Source organism: Chelonia mydas, chromosome 17 (genome assembly GCF_015237465.2).
Source record: "Chelonia mydas isolate rCheMyd1 chromosome 17, rCheMyd1.pri.v2, whole genome shotgun sequence".
Classification (NCBI taxonomy): Eukaryota; Metazoa; Chordata; order Testudines; family Cheloniidae; genus Chelonia; species Chelonia mydas.
In genome coordinates, this window is record NC_051257.2 from 2,098,867 (window position 1) to 2,124,683 (window position 25,817).

Genomic DNA, 25,817 nt, shown 5'->3' on the forward strand with positions numbered 1-25,817 from the left:
CTGAACTTAAAAACTACCTGGCCTCCCTAGGTAACGCATTCCAGTGCTTCATCACCCTCCTAGTGAGAAAGTCTTTCCTAATAGCCAACCTAAACCTCCCCCTCTGCAACTTGAGACCATTTCTCCTTGTTCTGTCTTCAGCTACCACTGAGAACAGTCTAGATCCATCCTCTTTGGAACCCCCTTTCAGGTAGTTGAAAGCAGCTATCAAATCCCCCCTCATTCTTCTCTTCCACAGATTGAACAATCCCAGTTCCCTCAGCCTCTCCTCATAAATCACGTGTTCCAGTCCCCTAATGATTTTTGTTGCCCTCCGCTGGACATTTTCCAATTTTTCCACATCCTTCTTGTAGTGTGGGGCCCAAAACTGGACACAGTACTCCAGATGAGGCCCTCATCAATGTTGAATAGAGGGGAATGGTCACGTCCCTCGATCTGCTGGCAATGCCCCTACTTATGCAGCCCAAAATGCCATTGGCCTTCTTGGCAACAAGGGCACACTGTTGACTCATATCCAGCTTCTCGTCCACTGTAACCCCTAGGTCCTTTTCTGCAGAACTGCTGCCAAGCCATTGGGTCCCTAGTCTGTAGCGGTGCATGGGATTCTTCCGTCCTAAGTGCAGGACTCTGCACTTGTCCTTGTTGAACCTCATCAGATTTCTTTTGGCCCAATCCTCTAATTTGTCTAGGGCCCTCTGTATCCTATCCCTACCCTCCAGTGTATCTACCTCTCCTCCCAGTTTAGTGTCATCTGCAAACTTGCTGAGGGTGCAATCCACACCATCCTCCAGATCATTAATGAAGATATTGAACAAAACCAGCCCAAGGACTGACCCTTGGGGCACTCCACTTGATACCGGCTGCCAACTAGCCATGGAGCCATTGATCACTACCCTTTGAGCCCGACAATCTAGCCACCTTTCTACCCACCTTATCGTCCTTTCATCCAGCCCATACTTCTTTAACTTACTGAATACTGTGGGAGATCCCCTGTCCCGCAATGTGCTGCATCCGAGACATTCATTCCTGGCCCTAGGAGTGGGGTCAGCAGCACCAGGGTCCCTTGGGGGAGCACTCTAGGGGCTCAGCCCCTGCAGGGGAGACACGGCAGGGGGAGGTCTGAGGGACAGATAACACACTGGGGGTTGAGGAGAGGTGGGAGTTTGAGGGCAGACCAGGGCCAGCTCCAGAATTTTTGCTGCCCCAAGCTCCAAGAGCGCAGCTGCCCAAGCAAAATAAAAAGGGTGGCCAGACGCCGCCCCTGGAATTGTGCCACCCCAAGCCCGTGCTTGCTTGGCTGGTGCCTAGAGCCGGTCCTGGGGCAGACACCCTGGGAGGACATTTAGAGGGGTGGAGGCAGACACTATGGGGGAGGGTTGGGGCACTGGGGGCACCCCAGGGGGAGTCTCTCATTGAAAAGATAGCTGTATGCTCCCCCCGCCCCAGGAACGTTCCTGCTAGGTGAGGGCCCCTCCCTCGGCCCAGAGCCCCCTGGCAACGGCAGCTCAGAGAGCCAGGGCCCCTGTGTGCCCCTTGGCAGGGGCAGGGGCAGGGGCAGGGGAGGAAGTCCAGCCTCCGGAGCCCCGCTAGGACAATAGCCAGGCCCAGGTGGAGCTGACGGGGTGCTTTTGTTTGTCCCTCTCACTGCTTAGAGCCAAACAAAAGGGGCAGTCAGACGTCACAGCGGCCGCATTGTGCCGCGGGGAGCAAAGCGCTGAGCCGGCAGCTTGCCGTGACCTCACTTGTTTGGAGAGCACTGCAGGGCGAGAAGGCCCCAGGCCCCGGCAGCCTCACAGCAAACACGGGCCTGGCCTGGCATGTCCCGGCACAGGGCCCTGGCCACAAGGAGCCCAGCCCGTCCAGCCAGGGAAAGAAGGAGCCTGCCAGCCCAGGGGACTCATGGCCTGCAGGGCTCAGCGGTGGCTGGGCCTGGGTTGAAACGCACTCACACCAGGCCACTTGGGATGACCCCAGGGCAGGGATGGGACAGAGAGAGATCCGGTTACTATGGTTACCAAAGAGCGCTGGGACAGGCTGGATCGGGGCCATGGAGTGGGGGCCACCAGGCTAGGCTGGAACCCGGCTGCTGGTGAGACGCTTTCTGCAGGACTCAGAGCTAGGAGGGGAGTATTTAACAGCGGTGCCCCGGCTCCCAGGCACAGAGCAGGGCCTTGCTATGCAAACCCCCCGCGCACACACAAGAGACAGCCCCTGCCCAGAGAGCTCACAGGCTGGGGCTCTGCTAAGACACAGCAGGTCTCCTGCAGCCCACAAGTGCCCCCCGAGCTGCTCTGCAAATCGCCAAGAGAAGGGGTCTCCTCCGGCACATGCCGAACCATTTGCCCAGCTTGGATTTTAGCTCAGAGGCTCTGGTTACCCTCCCGAGGGGAAGCAGGGCTCTGTGAAGCTCGAAGCCTGTACCGTCCATACCAGAAGTTGGTCCCTCACCCACCCTGTCTCCACCAGGACAAGGGTAATTCTGGGAGCCTGCACCCCCCCCCCCCCCCATAGTGAGCTGAAGGTCAGGTGCTGGCCCAGAGCTTGGCTGCAGGTTCCGTTCCTCCCCCCGACTCAGCATCACCCTGAGCAGCTTGGCATTTGCCTGCAGGGATCCTGGGAGGCCCCCGGTGCTGCAGGATGTTACACACCCTGGCGAGACCCCTCTGCTCAGCACCAGCAGCGGTGAGCCGATGGCCCTGGAAAGCTGGGCTGGGGAACTAGCGAGCAGGGCCCTGGCGCATGGCCCGACGCTCCCACTGCACCAGGCCTGCGCTCAATGGTACGGACCTGAGGTGATGAACTTCGTTGTCTCTGCCAGTGCCCAGCAGCTGCCTCTGTCTTGGAGCCCTCAGCCGGAGCCATTCCCTAGCTGCTCTCAGACAGCAAACCCCCAGGGAGCCCCGGCTGCCCACTGGGAGGGAGGTTAATTAACACAGAAATCAAAACCCAGGTAATGTCCAGCTCTGATGCCTTCACCTGCTTTGGGGCTCCTAGAGAGGAAGGACAGCCGAGCGGTCAGGGTGCTGGCCTGAGGTTTGGGAGACCAGTCTTCAGTTCCTGGTTCTGCTATTGATTCCTGCGTGACCTTGGGCCAGTCACTTAGCCTCTCTGGGCTTCAGTTCCCCATCTGAACCATGGGAATAATCCCCCTCATGGGGTAATCTGCGGGGTAAATCCACTAAAGATGGTGAGGTTCCCAGATACTAGGGTGATGGGGGCTGTCTGAGTACTAATATAAATGGAGAGGGGTCCTCCCTCAGGGTCACTCAGCCCACACCCTCGATCTTCTCTGCCCAGAGAGCTGCTCCCCTTCGTTTACGTGCATGTCGGGTAACAAGCCCTCTGGCTTGGTCTGGCAGCAGGACTCACCCCTTTCCCAGCAGCTGCTAGCAGGGTGGGGTGCTTCAGGCTGGTTATCATCCCCCCTTCACTCGTGGTCTCTTCTTTCTTCCCTTGTTGGGGAAAATCTTTGTTCCATTCCACGAGGCTCATCTCTGAAACCAGTCAAACCCTGGCCTGAAAAAGGAAATGCCAAGAACCTTTCTGAGCAACCATGGGGGGTGTCCCTAGTGGGGGCGGGGAGAGAAGGGCCAGAGACAAAACCCCAAGCTTGTCTCATGACAGAATGATGCTGCCAGGCTGGAAAGTACCAGAGCAACGAAGCCGTTGAGTCATTTGTGACCAAGATTAACAGCCGACCGTGGCTCAGACCATGGGGCTGAGCTGCTGGAATCTCTGAGGATCAGCAGAAAGGATCAGAGAAAGCATAGTGCTGACTGGTCTACAAATGCTGGCCCGGGGCCCCGGCCAGCCGGGTGCTATATAACCAGAGGCGCTGGAGCAGGCCGATAGTACATGGAGGAAGCAGCAGTGCAAGCTGAGCTAGGTGAGTCCTGGGGCTGAATTTTCGACTTTTCCTATCGCCTCCTCCATTCTCTCTCCTCTTCCAAGAGACAGGCAGACACAGCCTCCTTCCTGCCTGCTGACAGGCGCTGAAACAAGACGGCCAGGAGTTAGCCCTTTGCAAAGAGAGATTCATACACCACAGCTCTCAGCTTGGGCCTATCAACCCATGGCCAAGTGTCTCCGGTCACACACATGGAGTGACAGCCAGAGACACTGACAAGGTAGTTCGGGAGGTTTCAGGTTAATACCCCGCCCAGGAGCTTGGGAATCGGCCTCCTCCTTCACGCTCTTCCATTTTCAGTAGAAATGATTTCCTCACCGCAGCTAGCTGTTGAGGGGCAAAGTAGCCAAGTCTCTAGAGGGTGCGTGGACGGGGCGGGGAATACGTGCCAGGAGGATGCAGCAGAGCATAGCTGGAGGTAGAGGTGATGTCTCGGTTATACCTGGGCTGCATGGCCTGGAGACGAGCGGTCACTCGTAATGTTTAATGTCTATAGCGTGGTAACGCTGCCACGCCCCGACTGGGGCTGGGGTTGAGGCCTCATTGCACTAGGTGCCGTGCAAACACTTAGGAAGATGTGCTCCGTACCCCAGAGATCTTCACACCCCCAGACACGGAATACACCCACTCACACCCACATACACACCCACCCAGACACGGAATACACCCACTCACACCCACATACACACCCACCCAGACACGGAATACACCCACATACACACCCACATACCCAGACACGGAATACACCCACATACACACCCACATACCCAGACACGGAATACACCCACATACACACCCACCCAGACACGGAATACACCCACTCACACCCACATACACACCCACCCAGACACGGAATACATCCACTCACACCGACATACCCAGACATGGAATACTCCCACTCACACCGACATACCCAGACATGAATACACCCACTCACACCCACATACACACCCACCCAGACACAGAATACACCCACTCACACCGACATACCCAGACATGAATACACCCACTCACACCCACATACACACCCACCCAGACACGGAATACACCCACATACACACCCACCCAGACACGGAATACACCCACTCACACCCACATACCCAGACATGAATACACCCACTCACACCCACATACACACCCACCCAGACATGGAATACTCCCACTCACACCCAGACATGGAATATATCTTCTCGCACCCACCCATGGAATACCCCCGCTCAGATTGAGAACAGCGCTGCCCCCCGCTGGTCTCTGCAGGGATCATGCGGAGTGCATGGGGCCAGTAGTGAATGGAGGGGTGACCCAGTGAACGACAGGACGGTGGACGCCAGCGACCGTATGCAGAAAAGCTTTTCCAAAGGAGCCTGCTTGGCTCTGTACCAGTGTCACTGTGAGGCGAGTTGTGCTTTTCCCTCCTTTTCCAGGCACCAGCCCCACAGCGAAGATGGCTCAGACGAACCCTCTGCCTGGCCCCACGGGCCCGTGGAAGGTACGTCCCAGCTGTCCCGCGCGTTAGGACTTGTAGCATGGAGGGCCTCGAGGTCTCTGCTGAGTGTGCACTGCCCACACATTAGATGTGACCCACAGGGAAGGGAAATGACTGGGCCAAGGTGACCCATCAGTGGCAGAGCCCAGGTCTCCTGCCCCCCTGCCGGATCACACCGAGTGCACCCCGCTCTCTTTGCACAGAAGTCAGGGGCAGGAGTTCCACGTGTGCCCTGCTGGTGCGAATGCTCACTGGCCCAGTTTCGGAAGTCGCTTGCTGGGCAGGTGTGTGCCAGTCAAGCGCAGCAGCCCAATGGTGGGAGGGCGAAGGTGGCTGGAGCAAAGCCAGCTGAGGTCTGATGGAGCTGCCACCAAAAGGGTGTGCTAGCGTATTTCCACCATTCTGGCAAGCCGGGGAGCAGCTCTGTCCTGCTGGGCGGGAGAGCGAGAAGGAAAAAGAGAAAAAGGTGTGTAAATCTGTGGGGGTGGACAAAGAAGCTGCTGCCACAGATGGTGCTGGGGGGAGGTGATGATCCTGTGAAACAGCCCAGGGCCCCGGGCAAGTCCCTGCTCTTCCTTTCTCCACCTAATCCTCTTTGCACTGGAGACTTTGGAGTGGAACTAGCGTGAGTTCTAAGTGCAGCCTAAGGCTGTCTACTCTGCAGCCTACTCTCAGCGCCTCTCTGTGCGCTCGGCGGGGCTGTGATCGCTTCCAGACCCCGCCCGGGGATGCCCCAGCCGAGTCCGGAGCTCATTGCCGGAGACAAGCAGCTGTGTGGTTCAGGAGAGGGCGCTGTAGGTGAGGGTGAGAAAGAACGTGTCCACGTGGCCAAGGCTGGGCTGATCGCTCATGCACCTGAGTGCTGCAAGGCCCAGCTGGGTGTTAGAGCCCCATAGCTGGAACAACAGGGGCGCTGTGGGTCAGCACTGAGGAGCGCAGATGCAGCCCCCGCGGTGTCCAGCTGTCGACGGGGCATTAACCTTAACTCTTGTTCAAGGAGCACCCAGTTCACCTGGACTGTTAATGTGCACGGCCCCCCTCCCCCCCTTCAGTGACACTCACGTGGGGACGACTTCCTTTCAGCTCACAGCCTACGACCAAGAAAACTTCCAGGGAAAGAAGATGGAGTTCACCTCGGCCTGCCCCACCGTCACTGAGTGCGGCTTCGAGAACCTCCGCTCCCTAAAGGTGGAATGTGGCGCGTAAGTACAAAGCTCCCGCCCGGCTCTGGGGGGCTGGCGGGCGAGGACCGAGCACGGATGGGCCGGGTTGTCGTCTCACCTCAGAAGTAGTTTGGCCGTTCTGCTAAAACACAGGGGCTACGAGCAAGGTGGCTCCTGGGCTCCACTTACCCAGCTGGGGGGAAAGCGAGTGTCCCATTTCGGGTCCTGTAGTGCCCGACTGTGCCCAGTGGGGGAGGGAGCAAAGCCCAGATGGCACCAACACAGAAACGTAGGTCATTAAAGTGAACAGCGGGACAATCTCAGCCGTGGCAGGCTTGTTTCTGGAGAAAGGGGTTGACGGGGGGCTGGCGAGGGGCAGGGAGGAACGGCGTCAGATTTTGCACACAGTTCAGCCTGTCTTTGTGCTGGAAGCCTTACGTCCTTTATGTACAAGCAGCAGCTCCACCCCCACCGCAAGCATCCGGAGCAAATCCTAGGCCACGGCTACCAGCCTGCTGGCAAACCCTTGCCAGCCTCCGTGACAGCCTTAGCCAGTCGCAGGCCGTGTCTACAGGGGAAAGTCACAACCCTGGGCTGAGAGGGGGGTTAAGCCCATGACTTCAGTTTAAGAGCGGATCTGACGCTGCAGCCAGGGCCTGCACTCTGGTCACCTACGACGCAGCAAGTCAACGGCTAGAGCGTGGGTTAGTGCGATTCAGCGTAATCCCGTTCCCAGTCAGCTTGAGCTAACCCCGAGAGCCCCAGCTCCTACCCACCCAGGGCTCTGCACCAGAGGAACGCATCACTTTGAAATTGCTTAACCCGGTGCAGCCTCCTTATGCAGCCAGGCCTGCCAGGTCCGACGCGGCCTCAAGGCAGCCGCCTGTGGAGAGCCCTGCCCAAAGGCATCTCCCCTTCCCAACATCCCCAGAGACAGCGTGACCCCGTTTGCACCAGAGCCCCGTCCAGCCCTGCGTCTAGTGCACCAAATGGAACCTCCCAGCTTAGCGAGCCCTGCACTAAACCGTTCTCTCAACCCAGGAGAGCCAGTCTACCCCCAACCCGCCTGCAGAGCGACTGTTGGCCTGGGGCCCTTGACTGCTTTGGATCCCAGCAGTCAACGACACCGGCTCGGCCCGGTGGCTGCCGTATAGGAGAGCTGGGCCCAGGCACCAGGATGCGCTGGCCACATGCTCTGCCTGGTAGCAGTGTGCCTGCAATACAGCCAGCTAGGTGAGCAGCAGCGGACGCTGAAGAGACCCCTGCCCGATTGCTTTGCCCAGAAAGGTGGGTCCACAAGACGGGTGCACAGCAGAAAAAAGTGGAGAGACTCAGGGCTCCAGGAGCGAGAGGCACCCCTCTCCACAACCAAAATGGGGAATCCTCTGCACAGCAGAGGGACAATTTCTCTGCCACGTCCAGCCCATTAATGCCGAGCAGTGAGAACCCCACTGCAGTTAGGGGTGGGGAAGCAGGAGAGAGAGGCTGACACGGCTAACGGGATTAAGGCAGAAGGCACGAGCTAGCCAGGCAGCAGCAACCAGCTCCCTCCTCCAGTGGGCAGATTACTAACTGGGCCATTCACCAGGATGCCAGTGCAGCATAGGGCCACAGCTAGTGCCACTCAGCCCTCCAACCACACTATGTGCTCGGGCGAGCTTGTTTTCCCTCAAACCCTCCCTGTGCCCAACAACCCGCCTTGAAAACCTGTGTCCAGCTGAGGTGGGGAAGCCACGTTAGAGATTCTAACACACAGAGGACAGGAGGGGACTGCGGCAGCCCGCCCCTGGGCAACCTGACAATGCACCCAGGGGCATTTCTTCCCCATCCCACCTGGCACGCGAGTCACTCGCTCTCCTAGGCAGACAGGTGCAGGGACGCAGCGGGGTTGGGGTTGTTTTAGAGGCTCAGACTCTCAGCCTTCCCTTGTCGCATCCAGGCTGCCTCCCGGCTGCTTTGCGGGCCCTCTGGTGGGCAGCATGGGTACCGGCCCCACACAGAGACTCGCCCGGTGTTGTGTGCTGTGGACACATGGGCACAAGAGGCGACCGGGGAAGCATCTCTCAAAGCGGGGCTGTGCTGCAGGAGAGAGGCAGGCGCGAGCGGTTGGGAGAACCGGGGCGGGGGCGGCGTGGTTCCGACGTTAGGAATCGTGCCCGTGGCTGCCGTTGGGGCAAGGGGGGAACTAGCACAATGACAGTGCTGCAAGAGAGCGAAACCCGAGCAGCAGAGGAGCTGAGCCAACATCTTGTGTGTTCGTCCCCTAGAGCTCCCATGCCTAATGAACACGCTAGAGCAGGGCGCCTCTCTGGAAGATCAAACCTCCCCCAGCCCTTTGGTGGAGGGTTCACTGCAGGCAGCGGAGACCCTCGGGACTCCTCCAGCAACACCTGGGAGCAGCAGCACGTGACAGCCCCCGTATTTCCGCAGTAAAAAACCAGCTAAAGAAAATCTCCCTTTCAAGCTCTTGTCGAGAAGCAAAGGAGGGTGGAGCTGTCCGAGCCCTGTGCAGGTCACCTGTAACCCAGGGAAAGTGGGAACTCTACCTGGGGCATCCTGTGCCCTAGGAGTCCATTCCCTGGAGCCTCCCCCTGCTCTGTCTTGGGTAACGCGGCAGCCTGCGTGAAGACGACACGCGGGGATGTGTAATGAGTCTGGGCAGCAGCCACTTAGCACAGGGCAGGCCCTAGCAGCTGAGCTAGCCCAGCAGCTGCGAGGGCCCTCAGCATGAACTCACCCCGCTCAGTACCATCCAGCCTCCCACGCAGGTGACGGTGGCTACTGGAGCAGGGCCTGTCCTAACGCTAGGGTGCCATGCGTGCTCCATTCCCCTCAGGCACCCAGGCCAGGAGAAGCAACAGCTTCAGCCAGGCAGACCTCTGGATTGTGGAGAGAGGCTAGGGCCACGCCTGGCCTCATCTCTCTTCTGGCAGCGAGGGAGCCCACAGGGATTTTCTGTGCCCCCTCTCCTTGAGGGACACAGACGATGGTGCAGCTGGCCAGGGCAGGCCTGCCTGCTTCCCCCCCTGCTTGGGTCTGGGGCACCGACTCCAGCCCCGGAGCTGCACCAGGAGGACCGATGGAGCTGTGCTCTGTCATTGCAGCTGGATCGGTTATGAGCACACCAGCTTCTGTGGGCAGCAGTTTATCTTGGAAAGGGGAGAATACCCACGGTGGGATGCCTGGAGTGGGAGCAACGCCTACCACACCGAGCGCCTGATGTCCTTCCGCCCCATCTGCTGTGCTGTAAGTGAGATTCCCCGGCCTCTTCACCCCGTCGCGTTTCCCAGCAGCCTGCTGCCTTCCTGCGAAGCAGAGTTATGACTCCTCCACAAAGGTGCCTCCTGGGCTCAGAGGGCAGGGCAGGGCTCATGTCTTTTTTGGAATGAAGTAGCCTAAAACTTTTACCAGCTTTTGCTGCTGCAAATCAGCCTGACAGTTGCCTACTCTTCCTTGTGATGGATGCTGCTGGGAGGCCTGGCCTAGAAGCCGGGAGAGTACTGATTGCTCACTCACTCTTCAGCTGCTGTTAGTAAATACAGCCACTCTGATTAAAAACTCGTCAGTCACTCCAGCTAGGTAGAATGGTAGGACTGGAAGAGACTCGAGAGGTCATCTAGTCCAGTCCTGCACTCAAGGCAGGACGAAGTATTATCTAGGCCATCCCTGACAGGCGTTTGTCTAACCTGCTCAATCTCCCGTGATGGAGATTCCACAACCTCCCTGGGCAATTTATTCGTGTGTAACCACCCTGACAGTTAGCAAATTTTTCCTAATGTCCAACCTAAACCTCCCTTGCTGCAATTTAAGCCCGTTGCTTCTTGTCCTGTCCTCAGAGGTTAAGAAGAAGAATTTTTCTCCCTCCTCCTTGTAATAACCTTTTATGTACTTGGAAACTGTTCTCATGTCCCCTCTCAGTCTTCTCTCCAGACTAAACAAACCCAGTTTTTTCAATCTTCCCTCATAGATCAAGTTTTCTAGACCTTTAATCATTTTTGGTGGTCTCCTCTGGACTGTCTCCAATTTATCCACGTCCTTCCTGAAATGTGGCACCCAGAACTGGGCACAATACTCCAGTTGAGGCCTAATCAGTGCCAAGTAGAGCGGAAGAATTACTTCTCGTGTCTTGCTTACAACACTCCTGCTAATACATCCCAGAATGATGTTCACTTTTTTTGCAACAGTGTTACACTGTTGATTCATATTTAGCTTGTGATCCACTATGATCCCAGATCCCTTTCCGCAGCACTGCTTTCTAGGCAGTCATTTCCCATTTTGTAAGTGTTCAACTGATTGTTCCCTCCTAAGCTGGGTACTTTGCATTTGTCCTTATTGAATTTTATCCTCTTTACTTCAGACTATTTCTCCAGATTGTCCAGATCATTTTGAATTCGAATCCTGTCCTCTAAAGCACTTGCAGCCCCTCCCAGCTTGGTATCGTCCGCAACCTTTCAAAGTGTCCTCTGTACACCATGTACAACACATGAAGGTGCCGTTCTGGATGAGCCCACGGGCCCAGCTCTCAGGAGCGCATGCAGCACCACCGCTCTCAGTGCCAAGATGACGACGGGCTGTAAGCTTAGGGTAAAGCAAGGAGGCCCAATTGAGCAGTTCTCCTGGCTGCTCTCCACCGTTGGCGTGATTGCGCAGCATAGCTAGGCCTTAGGGGCAAGCAAGGCACCTCCGAGGGGTTTTTTGGATGCACTCAGGATTTCCCCCCCTTGGTTCTAGGATTAGCTGGGTCGTTTTTGTAGAATTGTAAGGCAAGCTACAGCCAGAGGCTGCTAAAAGTCTGATGTGATTGGAAAGGGAAGTGCAGAAACATTGGCTGTCCATCATTGCAGTATCCTAGCCCCTGAACAATAGGGCAGGGGACGTATATGGCCGCACCTCCCTTTCTTTAGTGCAACGTTTTTGTACCTTCTGCTTCAGACATGGATCTCTTACCCTGGTTCATAGACGTGAGACAGCCGGTCAATGGAGGTCAGAACCCAGGGCAAGTCCTTGGAGCAAGGGGCCCATCACTAGGAGCTACGTCCGTTTCCCCCCACACAATCTGTTTGAAAGATGCTACTGGCTTCCCTCTCATGTCTGCTCTATTCCTGTGGCCCAGAATCACAAGGAGTCCAAGATGACCGTCTTTGAGAAGGAGAACTTCATGGGACGCCAGTGGGAAGTATCGGATGACTACCCCTCCCTGCAGGCCATGGGCTGGGGAAACAACGAAGTGGGCTCCATGAAAGTACAGTGTGGCACGTAAGTGAGACACGCAGGCTTAGCACACCAGAGGCGTGAGAGCAGGAGGCTGGCCGTAGAACCCAGTGCACATCTCTAGCAGTGGGTGACGATTCCCAGTTGCAGCAGAGCGGCCCACAGGGAGAGGCCTGAGGAAAGCCCTGCCCCGCTGAGGGAGTGCACAGCTCCACCCTGGGCACACCTGCAGGAGATGTTCTGACCAGAGCGTGGGTACAGTACTGGGTTAGGTACACCCCGTTTTTCTGCCTGTGCAGCATGTCTGCATTAGGGGCTTACTCCAGTTTAACTCCATCAACTTGCAAATGTCCTTAATGGAGGCAGGGCCAAGGCTATCCAAATACGGGTCATCTCCATTGTGGAAACGGAACATGCAGAATTCATCCTACAGACCACAATGAATACGGGGCACAATGCAGTTTACCCTTTCCTTAGTCCATCTGTGGCACTGCTCAAGTGCATCAGTACCTCAGCATGTGGGCATGGGCAGCCCAGGGCTTTCAGGTGAAGACCGCTCTGCCTGGGCTAGGGCTCAGAGGAAGCCTTAAAAACTGCAACTCTAGCAGGAATTCTGCAGCAGCCAGAGGGCAGGTCGCACTCCAGAAAGCGTCACAACCTGCAGTCCTGTTGGACATAGCAGCACATAGGTTCACATCTGAGCACGGTGACAAACTCATGTTTGTTTGCAAATGGCTTTACCCACAATAAAGCTGGGAAACTAACAAGAGCACTTTCTTCTTTAGAGCCACGTAGGGTCTTTCCCTCTCCCCGTTTTCTCGGAGCAGTTTAGAGGCAGATGGCCTGGCTCTATTTCTTTCTGGGTTTGGGTGGGCAATTCACCAAGACACACCTAGGACAGTTCTAGATTTCTAGGCATGGGGATTTCTCCCCTTTCCAAGTCCAACAGCTTTCTGACTCTTCTGTTTGTTCCAGCTGGGTTTGCTATCAGTATCCTGGTTACCGTGGCTACCAGTACATTTTGGAGAGCGACCATCATGGTGGAGATTACAAGCACTGGAGAGAGTGGGGCTCACATGCCCAGACCTTCCAGGTCCAGTCTATTCGGCGTGTCCAGCAGTAGATATTTGTGTTCGCAGGCTCTCCTCTTTAAAGAGCGTCTTTGCCGGATTTCTAAAGCACACTGATCCCTATGGTGCTAGCACTTCCCCTTACAAAACAGACAGATTCCTTCCTTGTACTGTGACTGCTGTTGGGACATCGTTTCTTCATGGTACTAATTGCTGCAATTACCAATAAATGTCACTAAAAGAAAATGCTACCAGGGTGTTTGGATTCTGTCACTCCAGTGTTCAGAACAAACAAAGGATATTGAAACTTGCATTAGTTAGTCTCAAATTCACATCACAACTAGTCAAGACATTGGGCCCAATTCTCCTTCCTTCCAATGATTTTACACATAGGTAAGTCCATTGACGTCAGTGGAGTGTCTTGAGATTTACACCACCGAGTTCAGAACTAGAAAACAAACAGTCTTCACACAAGCACACTACTACAGCCATTAGTCTGTCAGCAGGCCGGTCGTCAGCACAACTGGCTCCTTGCAAAACCAACTCCATATAGGTTTATGGTGGACAAGGGCTGCAGTGAAAACTGGAGACAATATTGCTACATCACACTTGGATTTTTACTATCGGCAGAAGCCTTCTGTGTTCGAACCACGTGGAGCAGATATGGTCTCCTGGCCACTGACCTGCAGATGGGATGTTCGGCCCATTATTAGCGGTTCTCTCAGATGGGCAGATCCACTCATTGCTTCCCTACAGCTATACAGGTTCAACTTTTTTCTCCGCCCCTCCCCTGAAGTGACAGACTCCAGAGCTCTGTCCTCCTTCCCTTGCACTCCAAAAAGCACAGCACACGTAAGTCAGGGGGAGCTGGGCCCACCTGCTCTTCAACCTCTTACCAGTGCTGCATTAGTTGGCCATCAGGCATTACTGACCAGCACGGCCCCCTAGCTCAGGGCCAGCATTGCACATCGGGGCGGGGCGCGTGTTCCCAGTGGGATGCTGCAGCGATTGGCTCTTAGCCCTACGCTATTTAGCATTTTATCAAGGACCATGAAGAAAACTTGACACAAAAATTAAGGGAGTGGTACATACTGAAGCGGACAGGTCATTACCAGAGAGCGATCTGGATCACTTTGTCTACCACAACAGCCCCTGCTTCCCAGGATCGAGTCCCCCATCCTGGAAGTATGGCCTGCCTTCTTTGTTCCTAGATGTGCACGTTTAGCTGTATTAAAACACACTCTCTGTGCTTGTGCCCAGTTTACAATCAGCTGAGCATAACCTCCCAAGTGTGATGCTGTGGGCAAATGAGCTAATGTGATCCTTGGACGCATAAATGGGGAAATCGCAAGTAGGAGTAGAGAAGTTATTTTACCTCTGGCACAGATGCAGCCACTGCTGGGATACTTTGCCCAGTTCTGGTGTCCACCATTCAAGAATGGTGATAAATTGGAGAGGGTTCAGAGAGGAGCCAACAGCATGATTAAAAGGATTAGAAAACATGCCTTCGAGCAAGACTCAAAGAGCTCAAGCTATTTAACTTAAAGAGAAGGTTTGGGGGTGACTTGATCACAGTCTAAGTACTGATATGGGGAACAAATATTTGATAGTGGGCTCTGCAAGCTAGCAAAGAGAGGTATAACACGATCCAATGGCTGGAAGTTGAAGCAAGAAATTCAGACTGGAAATAAGGTGAAGATTTTTAACAGTGAGAGGAGTTACCCATTAGAACAATTTAGCAAGGTGGAGTCCCCATTACAAAACAATTTTTAAATCAAGACTGGATGTTTTTCTAAAAACTCTAGGAGTTATGTTGGGGACGTTCTCTGGCTTTTGCTACACAGGAAGGCAGATGGGATGATCACAGTGGTCCCTTCTGGCCTTGGAATCTATGAATCAATATTATTCGGGTAGCTGCTGCATACACTTGCACTAACCCACCAGGGCAGCTCTGTAATGACAACTCGATACTCTGTTCTCTGCCTACATCCACAGACCCACTTATCTTCGTGCCAAGGGCTCTCTCTAATAAAGTGTGATCAACATTTGTACAACGCTGCATTTTGTCATTGCCTGATAACATCATGCACAAGAGTAAAACTCAAGTAATCAGCACCAGAATTTTTTTAAGGGACCCTTGTGAGAGAGAGAGAATGAGAAAGAAACACAGACACCTACAAATTTTAAAATTTTTATTCAACAATTTACATCACTTATTGTCTGTCAATGTATTTGATCTACATAATTTTCTGTTTTCTTCCTGATAAAGTAGTAAATTTGGGTAACTTTTGAAGACCAGTTGGTGCAATATAGAATAAATGAAATTAAGGTAACTTTTTAAACATTTAAAGTGTGGAGTACGACATCTTCAGTAAAGATCTATTCTGCCATTACAGCTCATGGACAGTATCTATCCTTACGTTCCATGACATCACTCTGTAACATACAAGGCTGCAACAGCCTGCACTAGATACAGCTACAGCAGGTATTTACGTATTACACTAAATGCTCTAGCCACCCCTCCCACAATCTGGAAAATGTCTACGTCTGTAAATGGGTACACAATATTTTAGCCTATTTCAAATTATTGGGAAGGGGACAAGAAAACAACTACCTTTAACATTGTGTGTGGTAGTACATAGCTACCCCACCAGTAACAGAGAGGGGCTATCCCTCTCAGACATGAAGAGGTAATTCAGCTCCTGAGCAAGTAAGACACAGGATCTGCTGTGATTTTAAAATACATACCAGGAAACTGAAGAGAAATGAGAACTATTGGCAGATACGAGCGCAGGCAGCTATCCATGCAAGACACCGCCTTCTGTGCTCCTGCAGTTCTGCCACGAGAGACCACGTGTATGAGCCCAACTTTCTGGGTCTGTAGTATGCAGTTGAGTTTCAAAGTGCCATTAACACTGAAATAGTCAGGAGGGATTGTGGTTTTATTTTCCCCTAAGTAAACATGTTGAGAGCCTCCAAGCCACTTGGTGCCCGAGCCACTGAAGGCAGTAAGTACACGTGTGACAGATAGAAAAGCAACCCTGTTCTGTACGGAAAAAGCTCCTGTAAAATAAGTACGAATTTCAGCCGCAGCTAAGGGAGCACATGGAAGAAAGCTGTTTGGGATAAGTCTCTAACATGAAATCCAGCCACTCCTACACAGCAAGGGCCTGGGCTAGATCACAGAAAAGTTTTCAAGGATGGTTCAGTCAAACCAATGTAGCGCAGCCACACATCTGCATAAACAAAAGTAAAGACACAGGGCAAAAATCTTGGCTTCCTGGAGATTAAAGGGATTTTTGCCATCAGCTTCAACATGGCCAATATGTCACCCATTTAGTGCACGCATACCGCGGCAATTAAACCAGCTGAGCGTGTCTCTTGCCTTGCACTATGGGCAAAGACTAAATGGGTTTTTTAAGCTGTTTTCCCTCTACACCGTTTACAATTAGTCCACCCCACACTTGCCTAAGCAAAGGGGTTCTCTGTTAAACTAGTGTCAAGGTAACATCCCATAATCAGGGCTGTCCTTTCAAATAGGACTGAAAAGCAGCGAGTGTAAACTGATCAGCCTTCCCCCTCACTGCAACTTCTCAGCTAGTCTGGAGGTAACACCTCCAGTCACGTCCTTAACAACAGAAAGGACACAGTCACTCAATGATATCAAGGGATATATCCAGAAAACTGACACCACACCCTTCTCCCTCTTACTTAAATCTCTAAATTAGGCTTTTAAACAAACAAAAAACATCTCAGGCTACTAAAAGCAGTACCAGTTTTCTGTTAGTTGACTGACAGCACAAAACTGCCATCTTATGTCACACCCTCAGATGGTAAAGCTAAGTATGCAATGACAGCACAGGAATGCAAACAAGAACAGATAAGTCACTTCTGGTAATGAGACACAAATTAAACTTTCAAAACATGTGCATAGCTTTATTCATCTGCTTAGGACTAACCTTTTCATGGAGCTTCAGTGAAACCCGAGTGTGCAAAATGCATTTCTAAAAAGTAATGCAAGCAAGCTTTCACATTTACAGTGGCAGAAATACAGAGAGGCTTAAAACAGAAAAAAAAACACTTTAGGGAGACTGAATCTAGAGATGCAGAAATGAAAAAAACAATAATTGCACAGTTTAATAGTCTGAGTCAATGGTTGCAAACAAGCATTTTTTTTTTTTTTTTTTTAAAAGCAAGGTGCATTTTCTTTTTTCCTTTACAAAACTCAAGGGGGGGGGGGGGGCGGAACAGGAGGAAAATCCAGCCCAGTAAATGGAATTTTCAGCCTCTGCAGAAAACCTGAATTCCAGAGCGAAGCTGATTCCAGACCTTCCACAGTTCTGTAGACAAAGCATTACACCACCTTCTTTTGCTAATAGGGGGAGAACAGCAAGCCAGGTTTCCTTTAAACACACACAAATATGAGTCACGTTCAGATAGGAAAGGTGCCATATCATAGGATTTGAGTTTTTCCCGCAAGCCTGTAAGACAGCCACTATTCAGAGTCAATTTAAGATTATGCCCTCATTTTGACAGCTGATCCAGCTGGTTACTGAGAACTATAGCCAATCCCAGACTGCAGAAGGGTGAGTTCGTTATGCCATACAAGGTGGTGAGAAGTCCAGAATTACCAATGCAAAGCTCCACAACAACTGACTGGTGAGTTTGATCATTTGAATTTTTTTTAAAATCGAACAGGCATGCAAGGCACGTTATATTAAAAAAAAAAAGCAAACACCAGTCAACAAAAAAACACAGTGCTGACAAGCTAATGATGGCAGAAAACTCTGCTCTATATTTACCTACCATATTGCAGTTTGATTTATGTTTCAGAAGCATGATCACATACAATTTCAGATCTCTCAATTTTTCCCTCACCCTACAAAAATATTTCTACCCCCTTTAAAAAAAAAGTTTTCTACACACAGAAAGATCAAGTAAATTTGTTCCTCCAGCAATCTCTCACTTAACAGCATGCAAGCTCTCCCGTCGAACAGGAGAGCACAGCTCGTGAGTGATCTGGCTGAGAACTACAAAGGTGAATAGCTCTGGTACTTCTATGTCAAATGAGCCAGTGCCATTATACCAGAGACGCTCCCCTTCTCGCTAACCTGTATGCCTTCGTTTATTTGTAATCATTCACATGTTTGTTCTGTAGCTAAACAAAGCAGAGAGACCAGTCTCGAGGGCTCTCTGCACTAGTGGAGCATGGGAAAAGACAGCTAACCTCAGACGCCAGCTGGGCTCCCCCATCAGCCTGAGAGCAGCGGGAGAAGACACCAGGCAAAATTAAGCGTGTTTCACAACTTTGGGAAAGCAGAATCCTTGCCATAAATTTCACATTGAGATTAAGCATTAAAAAGGTTATTTTCAGAGATCAGCATTTTCCTTCCAAAGATCTACATGGCTAAAAAACAGAATATAACACAACTCGGACAGAATATGCTTCAGCTAGATTTCTTTGACCTAGGGTTATTTTTAGCTGCATTCCCTGTTCCAGCCAAAAAGGAAGAGAAAGTGCCATCTCAGCCATTTGCACCACCTTTCCAATAGCAGCCTGAGGGAGGGATGATACACAGTGTTCTTTGAAGTTATGTTTTCTTTTGCTTGCATTGCATAGTAATTCTCATAGATGGTTCAGCACCAAAATCAGTTACGCTCATCTTCCAAACCGTTATTTCAGTTTCTAGGTTACCTTCAGAATTAGTGGCTGTGTTACAGGAGGGGGTCAAATCGTCCTTAGAAGAACTATATGGTCATGTAAAAAAGTGCATCACATTCTTGATTTTCAGAGTTACTGATAGCAGCAGTAGCATTAATCCAAGACGTGAACAATTGTAGATTCATTCCTAAATGCAACACTTAATGAAATGTCTTCAAGGTCACAAGAAAGTCCTTCTCAAAAGGATAAATGAAAATTTGACTAACAGACCCAAAAGGGATAAAACCAAACTAAAGAGGCATATTCTTATTTACATATTAAAACAAAAACATTCTTGTTAAAATACTGAATCTTTATAACACCTAAGCAAAAAAAAATATGTATTTTAGGAATAAAGCAGAACCTCCTAAAGCAGTAGCCATTTTTGGGAATCCTTATTTAGCACCTGAGGAGACTGTGCGGGAAGCAGACCGTTTTTAAGAAAAACTGCAAGTTTGACATTTGCTGAACGTTCATATGTTCGCAGTGTATAATTTTCATACCACAGAAAGAAAGAAATGGATTTTTTTTTTTTTTTTTTTTTTTTTAAAGAAGCTACTAAACCCATTAATAAGGCTGTAGAAAAGGGATACTGCTATGTTACAAAATGGCTTTAGAACCCTGGACACATGTGAAGTTTTCTGATTAACAGTCAATGATAAATACAACTCCGTATCCCCCAGTGAATGCGAAGCTATGACTTCTGTTCCTTTAATGAGACTTCCATTTCACAACAGCAAGCCAACACTCCTAGCAGTGATTCACTGGGGAATTGTTACACTCCGAACACAAGGTCACTCGCAATGCACTGCAGAGTTGCAATACAACACTCCTGCACTGTCTCAGACATCCACTAGTCTCTCGTGTCATGGTGCTAAGTTACACAACTTTGAGGGCTTTAGGCGGGCTATAAGGAAGCCAGCTTTACCCTGGGTGGTGTAATACAAATTGGGCACATTTTTGAAGCTGTGTAATGCAGTGTGTCTGTAGAGGAGCTGGAGATCTTCCAATCCCTTGCATCAGTCCAGATTCATGGTTCTCAACTGCTTTCACTTTTTTCCATGGGTAGGCATACTTCCATTAACCCTATGGTGCCAAAAGCCAGGATTTCTATCCACTCACCCACCATTCCCTGCTTCAGCCACGTCACACTTGGTTTAGCAAAGATCTTGCAAACAGCAGGCGAATCTTGCCTTGTGCACCTGAAAAAACTCTTGTAGCAGCTTGAATCATATTTAGCCTTGCTCTCTCCTCTCCTAACCCCGCTCACCTCCTCCTTTGTACACAGCCTCAATAATGAAAACGAACACTAAACACGTACAAAACCATCCAAGTGATAGGATTACTGAAAGCACCAGACACTGGAGCAAGTTCTTGAAAACGCTATTATCAGAAAGAGCAAGACCTTAACACACGGAGACACTATTAGCCACGTACAAGTTGTCCTGCAATAATTATGCATGTAACAACTTTCTGCCATGCTACCATCAAGAAATGTTTCTACCACCACCACTACCTGTTAGCAGCTGTTTATGAGGAAGGTATATTTGCATCAAAATCATGGTCTTTGAAAGAAGTGGTAGAAAAACAATAATTGCCTATGAAAGTTAGAGAGGACGATTTCCATCTCTCTGAAGTTATTTTATCAAAGCAGGAAGTGATTTTGTTTTTGATTGAAATAGCCTGCTCTCTCCAGTCCCCTCCCCCAGCCATTGAGTACATAAGGGTTACAAATTTAACACCAAAATGGCCTTTCCATATTGAAAAGAAGTTTGCAGCAATTAAAGAAGGCAAACAGTCAGATTTATGGTTCACAATGGGTTAGTGACAAGAACTCTGCCTGGCCTTGCCAAAACCAGAAGCCATCTACACTACACAGGTAGTTCTCAAAGGTGAATGCCAGATCTGCCAGGCAACTGGCTTCTGCAGCTATAATGAGGATCCCCAAATGACTGAGCTGGGATTTTTTTTTTTCCCCCCTTAAATCAAACAGAAATCAAAAACTTGAGATTAACCGCAGCCCTGCCAGTCTGATGGGATACCAAATGAGGAGAGCAGAGAGACCAATGCTGTCTCAATGAAAGGACAGCAATCTTCATCACGGGCGGGGAGAGGGGGGGAGCACAGGGTAACTGTTAAGCCATTCCTTGGAGTGGACAAAAACACACCTCAGTCCACCAAAGAGAAACAGCCATGTATTTATTTTGGTACACATTCAGGTTTCATTTGTGCAAGACACATTACAGCTAATACCCCAACGAAACCTGCCACTAGAGGGATGAAGAAAGGAGAGAGGTTGGGGGGGGGGGGGGGGGGGTTCAGATTTTACTCAGGAGAAAGGGAGAGGACACGTACACCCCCACCCCCTCTTGTGCAGGAATAGTCAAATAAATATAAAACTTCACTTGGTAGGGGAAACGGGGGAGGAGAGGAGGGGAAGAGTAGGTTGACTCATAGGGCCTACATTCAAAAGAGAAAGTTAAAAGAAGCCTTTAACCTGAATTAGTATCTTCACTGCTATTAAAAAAATAGATCATGATTTCGTTCTTAGTGCCACTTTTGAATCCTACACTTATTTTAGGCTTTTGTTTTAAACTTATTTTACTCAGTGTAATAAAAACAAATGGCACAAAATAAATACAAAGTTCGTTCTCCAAACATGAATAAAATGCTTGCACACACATTCATTCAATTCCTAGTCTGTGTGTCCCACCTCCCTGCACCCACCCCCCCACTCACACACCATGTTCAGTCCCCAGAATGGGAGAAGGTGGCACCTTTTCCAGGTTGTATTTGGTTTATGCTACAGTACTAATACTCTGAGTCCAAGGAAAATTCAAGAGACCTATCAGTAAACAATAGCATTGTTTGAATGGGCTGAGTTAGTCACAGATGAATTTGTTTTTATAAATTTACACAAAAATAATCAGAAAACAGATTAACTCTTAAGTTTTTTTTTAATAAGTGCTCAGTAAAGAATTGTGTGAGGACTTAAGGAGAAAGACTGCAGACACAGAGAGGGTTAAGTGTTACAAAACAGCACAAAGGAAGTTTATTCCATGGTCCTGCCTGTCCCTAGGCAATAAAATGTATCCAACCTGTTGCCCAGAAATACTGCCTTTGTTAGCAAGCTGGAACTACAGGGCTCCCAGAAAGAGAATTTCTTAACTGCTTGAAGCCAACGGTACAACCAATGGAGCTTTCGAGTGGAGGAGGCAGACGGTGAAATATTTTAAGAGACGAGATGCTCAAAACACACAAATGGAGAGAACTGTAGAAGGTGTTTCTGCATCAAATACCAACGGCCCGAGGGAAGGGGCAAGGCAGTGGTGTGAGAAAAGCAGGGGGAACAAACATTTAGAGATTATTTTATTCAGTTTCTTTTGAGAACTTATTTCATTATTTGAAAGATGCACTGGATTGGCTAAAGTGAGTTTCCTCAATACTCAGCAAGACTAAGACACATTTCTAAACTCTAAGGGTCAGATTCCATTTAGAAGATATTGCTGTTCCGTAAAAGCAGATGTTGGGGGGCACAGCTTTATACCCCGTGCAAGCAAAACAGGGGTTTTTTAAATATATGGAATCCAGCCCTTAAGGCGGCAAGTGATTACACAAGGCAAATAAATATACAGCGGAACTTTAAAGCCTGTAAAACAAACTAGAGACTTTGCTATTGACCTGAAACATTTAAAAAAACCCAAACATTTTTCGCCTCACTCTTTTAAGTTATATTTTCCAGTTTGTTCAACACTTTAAAGCTCAAGAATGCATCAGTTCTCTTTCACAGAGGAACCAACAGCCATTCCAACTTTTGGCAAGCAATCAGGAGACTTAACAGAATTAAACAATAGGAGCGTGGGAGGACTAGATGCAGGGCACATCTGTAAACACATTGTACATTTGAAAGTTACAAACACCTGTAAAGGTGATACAGTTTATAGGTGAAATAGAATCATTCCGCAACTGGCCAACCGCAAGTTTCTGAACCTGGACTGATACAGTAAGTTATTTGTTACTATATATATATATATAATGTCATATATATATACAGTGTACTAATACATAAAATGGAGTAGGCAATCCATCGTTATACTTTTAAAACTAAGCATGGCAGAAAGCGAACAATCTTAAAAAGGTACAGGAAAAATTAAAGTTTCTTTGTCCCACTATGAACCTGAGAGCTTCATTCAGGAACAACCTCAATAAAAGCATGAAACAATTAAAAAAAAAAAAAGACACGCATGCTACATACCTAATTATTTTCTTTTTAAAAAGAGTAGATACATCTAAGCACAAAGAGTAGGCAAAAGTAATGGGGTTACTTCCTTCCCCTAATGCCCCAGGGGATCCAGTCTGATTTTACCAGATGCTAACTCCTGTCAACCTAAATGCCCAAATATTTTAGCCAGCACTCAGCTGTGAGCATACAAGAATATTTAAGAGTTGTATATGTATGGAATTTGGACAGGCCAGAAAACTTGTTTTGTTTCACTAATGATTAACTGATCAGTCCCACATTGGACCCCAGGAATTTTGCACCTTAAAAACAAACTAAAAACAAACAAACAAACCCACCCACCACCAACACATTTTTAACATGCTACACACACGCTGCAGCGCCACAGTATGGATCGCACAGTTGAAGCCTGCACTCTCTTCCGCCTTCTCTGCTATTGCCGGAAAGCTGTCCTTGGTTTTGATGATTTTTAAATTTTCATTCCTACCCCCCCCACCCCATTTTGCTCTTGTAATAAAATATATTTTAATAGAGATATAATGAGAAGCAGCAAAAGAGCTCAGAAATACACAGACTGCATTAAAATATAAAAGAATATTTCCAATGGCCGGGACAGTATTCCCTCACCCATTGCTTTCAGGGACAAATGGGAAAGGGTTATGATTCCCATAGGTTTTTTCTTTTTTTCCTTTTTCCTTTTTTTTTTTTCTTCTTTTTTTAAAAACTTATTTCTAAAGAGAAAAAAAATACTTGAAGGGTGAAAGTCAGCAGAACACAAAAACAATTTCTCTTCAGGTTTTCAGTGAAAACAGGAAAAAAAGCACATTTAGTGTTAAGAGACAGACAGAGCAAATATGAAGCACCTACAGTTGATAGCAGGAGATAGATAGATATATATATCTATGTATATATATATTTTTTTTGCTCCCAGTGATACAATGGCATAAAAGTGTGGGAACAGGGTTTTTTTCCATATTAAATGCCTAAACCAATTGCTTGTTTTGCATGTTGTCTTTTAAAATGACACTCGTGAAAGAGCTCTTCAGTTGTAATAGTCCAAAGTGTAACCGGAGTTTTGTCAACTCTGTAAAACCAACGTGTATCCCAGAACTGCAGAATTACAATCTTCCCCCCAGAAGAACGATGCTTTAAGACAATTTTCTCAGCACCTGATGGGCTGTTTTACTCCTGGCAAGACATGCAGATTATATTCTCTGGAAAAAAGGAAACCCTGCAAACTTCAAGGTGTTTCTCCAGCATTCGCACAGGGTTCAAACAAAATAAAACAAAAAGGAGGGGAAGGGGAGATGAAGGATGGTGAAACATCCCGATTTCCCTGTGATTAGTGTATCACTACAGTCACAGAACAAGAAACAGAAACCTTGTAAAGTGGAAATGCCTCTCCAACCGTCACTGTTGCCCATGTTGATGACAGCAGGAACTTTAGAACCAGGCTTGTGAATTGAGTCTGTACTCGTTAATCATTTGCATTTGCTCTTTAAACAAAAACAAAACTAAAAAACCTATTCAGTACCGGAGATTAAATAATCATGTGTGAAGTCTGCTGAAATAAATTTTCAGATTCCTTAAGAAGTCTAATTACTTTCAGTCGCCATTTTTTAAATAACTATATATAATTTGTATATATTATCCTGTGATTCTAGTTATGGTTCCTCTGCTGCACTGAAGATTTAGAAGGAGCATAAAAGCCTTTTGTCCCCTGTGAACAGCATCACGCTGCAGAAAGGTTATAACAGGCAGTCTTGTCCTGCTACCTTCATTGATCTGGACATTCCATGGCTTCATCATAAGTGATTATCCTTTTGGGATCTGAAAAGAAAAATTAAACTCAGCTTTAAACAAACTGCGTTCAGGTTCTGAAGCAGAAAATATTCATGAGCAGGAGACCCGCAAACCAGCAAAACACTTAGCTAATTGTTAAAAAACCTCCTTTTTTCTCCCTGAACTGCCACAATTTAAAAGGCAGTTTCCTCTTTGCTGACAGGTCAGTGATCTACTTCCTCTATACAAAAGAGCTGGGCAGCGTTCCAGTGGACTCCCAGCAACAGCACCCCCAGCCAATGTATTCAAGAGCCTAACTGACTCCACACAGATGAGTGCTCGCTCCCAACATCAGATCAGTGCAGTAATACAGCAAAAGTACAAAGGTCTTTGTGACGAAGTGGGACTGTTCTGAATGTTTCCTCAGAATACTGTAGGGGTGCCTCAGTTTCCCCATGGCATTTCTTAAGTCTCTAGGGGGTGGGATAAGGGGGTGTAATATTGCAGAGCAAAGGGCCAGTGTACATAAATGGCCGAAACTCTGTCTCCTGGCAACTGATGGCCTGGGTCCTTCCCCCCTGTAAGGTGAGAGCTAAAGGGTTGGAGAACAAAGGAATCCGGTGACCTCCTGGCTCGGGAAAGGGACAAAGCCCAGAGAAGGAGGGGCTGAAGAGTGAGGAAGTTGGGGGCTGGCTGGGGACATGGAGAGAAGTGCAGACGTGGTTGTCCGGCTCACTGTCCCCCAAAATGGACCCGGCTGAGGGATCCTGTTCTCTGCGCCTGTGAGCTCTGTTTTAGACCATGTTCCTGTCGTCTAATAAACCTGTTTTACTGGCTGGCTGAGAGTCCCGTCTGACTGTGGAGTTGGGGGCAGGACCCTCTGGCTTCCCCAGGACCCCGCCTGGGCGGACTCGATGTGGGAAGTGCACGGAGGGGCAGAGGAGGCTGAATGCTCTGAGGTCAGACCCAGGAAGGTGGAAGCTGAGTATGCTGTGTGTCCTGCAGACAGACTGCTCACAGAAAGGAGACTTCCCCAAAGTCCTGCCTGGCTTCGTAGGGAGCAGTTCCAGAGCATCGCCCGGGGACTCCGTGACAGTCTTCATTTAGCGTTTTCCCCACAAGTGAAAAGAAACTTCATTTCACAGCTGAAATCTGGACACCCAGGAAAGTTTAAGATTGATATTTGGGTGAAGTCTGACACCAGCAATTACAGGAGTTATCAGACCTAGCCTGACTTTTGTCTTTTTACATTTCGTG

The 25,817-nt window shown here is 49.3% G+C and overlaps 2 protein-coding genes across 2 annotated transcripts in view; one reads left to right on the top strand and one right to left on the bottom strand.

The window, feature by feature from the left end:
- Positions 1-3,631: 3,631 nt before the first annotated feature.
- CRYBA1 (crystallin beta A1) lies at positions 3,632-13,083 on the top strand. The gene is made up of 6 exons (XM_007057683.4): positions 3,632-3,886; positions 5,332-5,396; positions 6,477-6,595; positions 9,661-9,802; positions 11,670-11,812; positions 12,743-13,083. Exons 1-6 carry the CDS (start codon positions 3,856-3,858, stop codon positions 12,888-12,890), a joined length of 648 nt encoding a protein of 215 aa, XP_007057745.1. The 5' UTR covers positions 3,632-3,855; the 3' UTR covers positions 12,891-13,083.
- A 1,931-nt stretch (positions 13,084-15,014) lies between these two features.
- NUFIP2 (nuclear FMR1 interacting protein 2) overlaps positions 15,015-25,817 on the bottom strand; it is a 29,400-nt gene continuing 18,597 nt past the window's right edge. Inside the window, exon 4 of the mRNA XM_037880570.2 lies at positions 15,015-24,608. Coding sequence (XP_037736498.1) covers positions 24,556-24,608 — 53 coding nt within the window. The 3' untranslated portion in view covers positions 15,015-24,555. The remainder of the gene's footprint in view (positions 24,609-25,817) is intronic.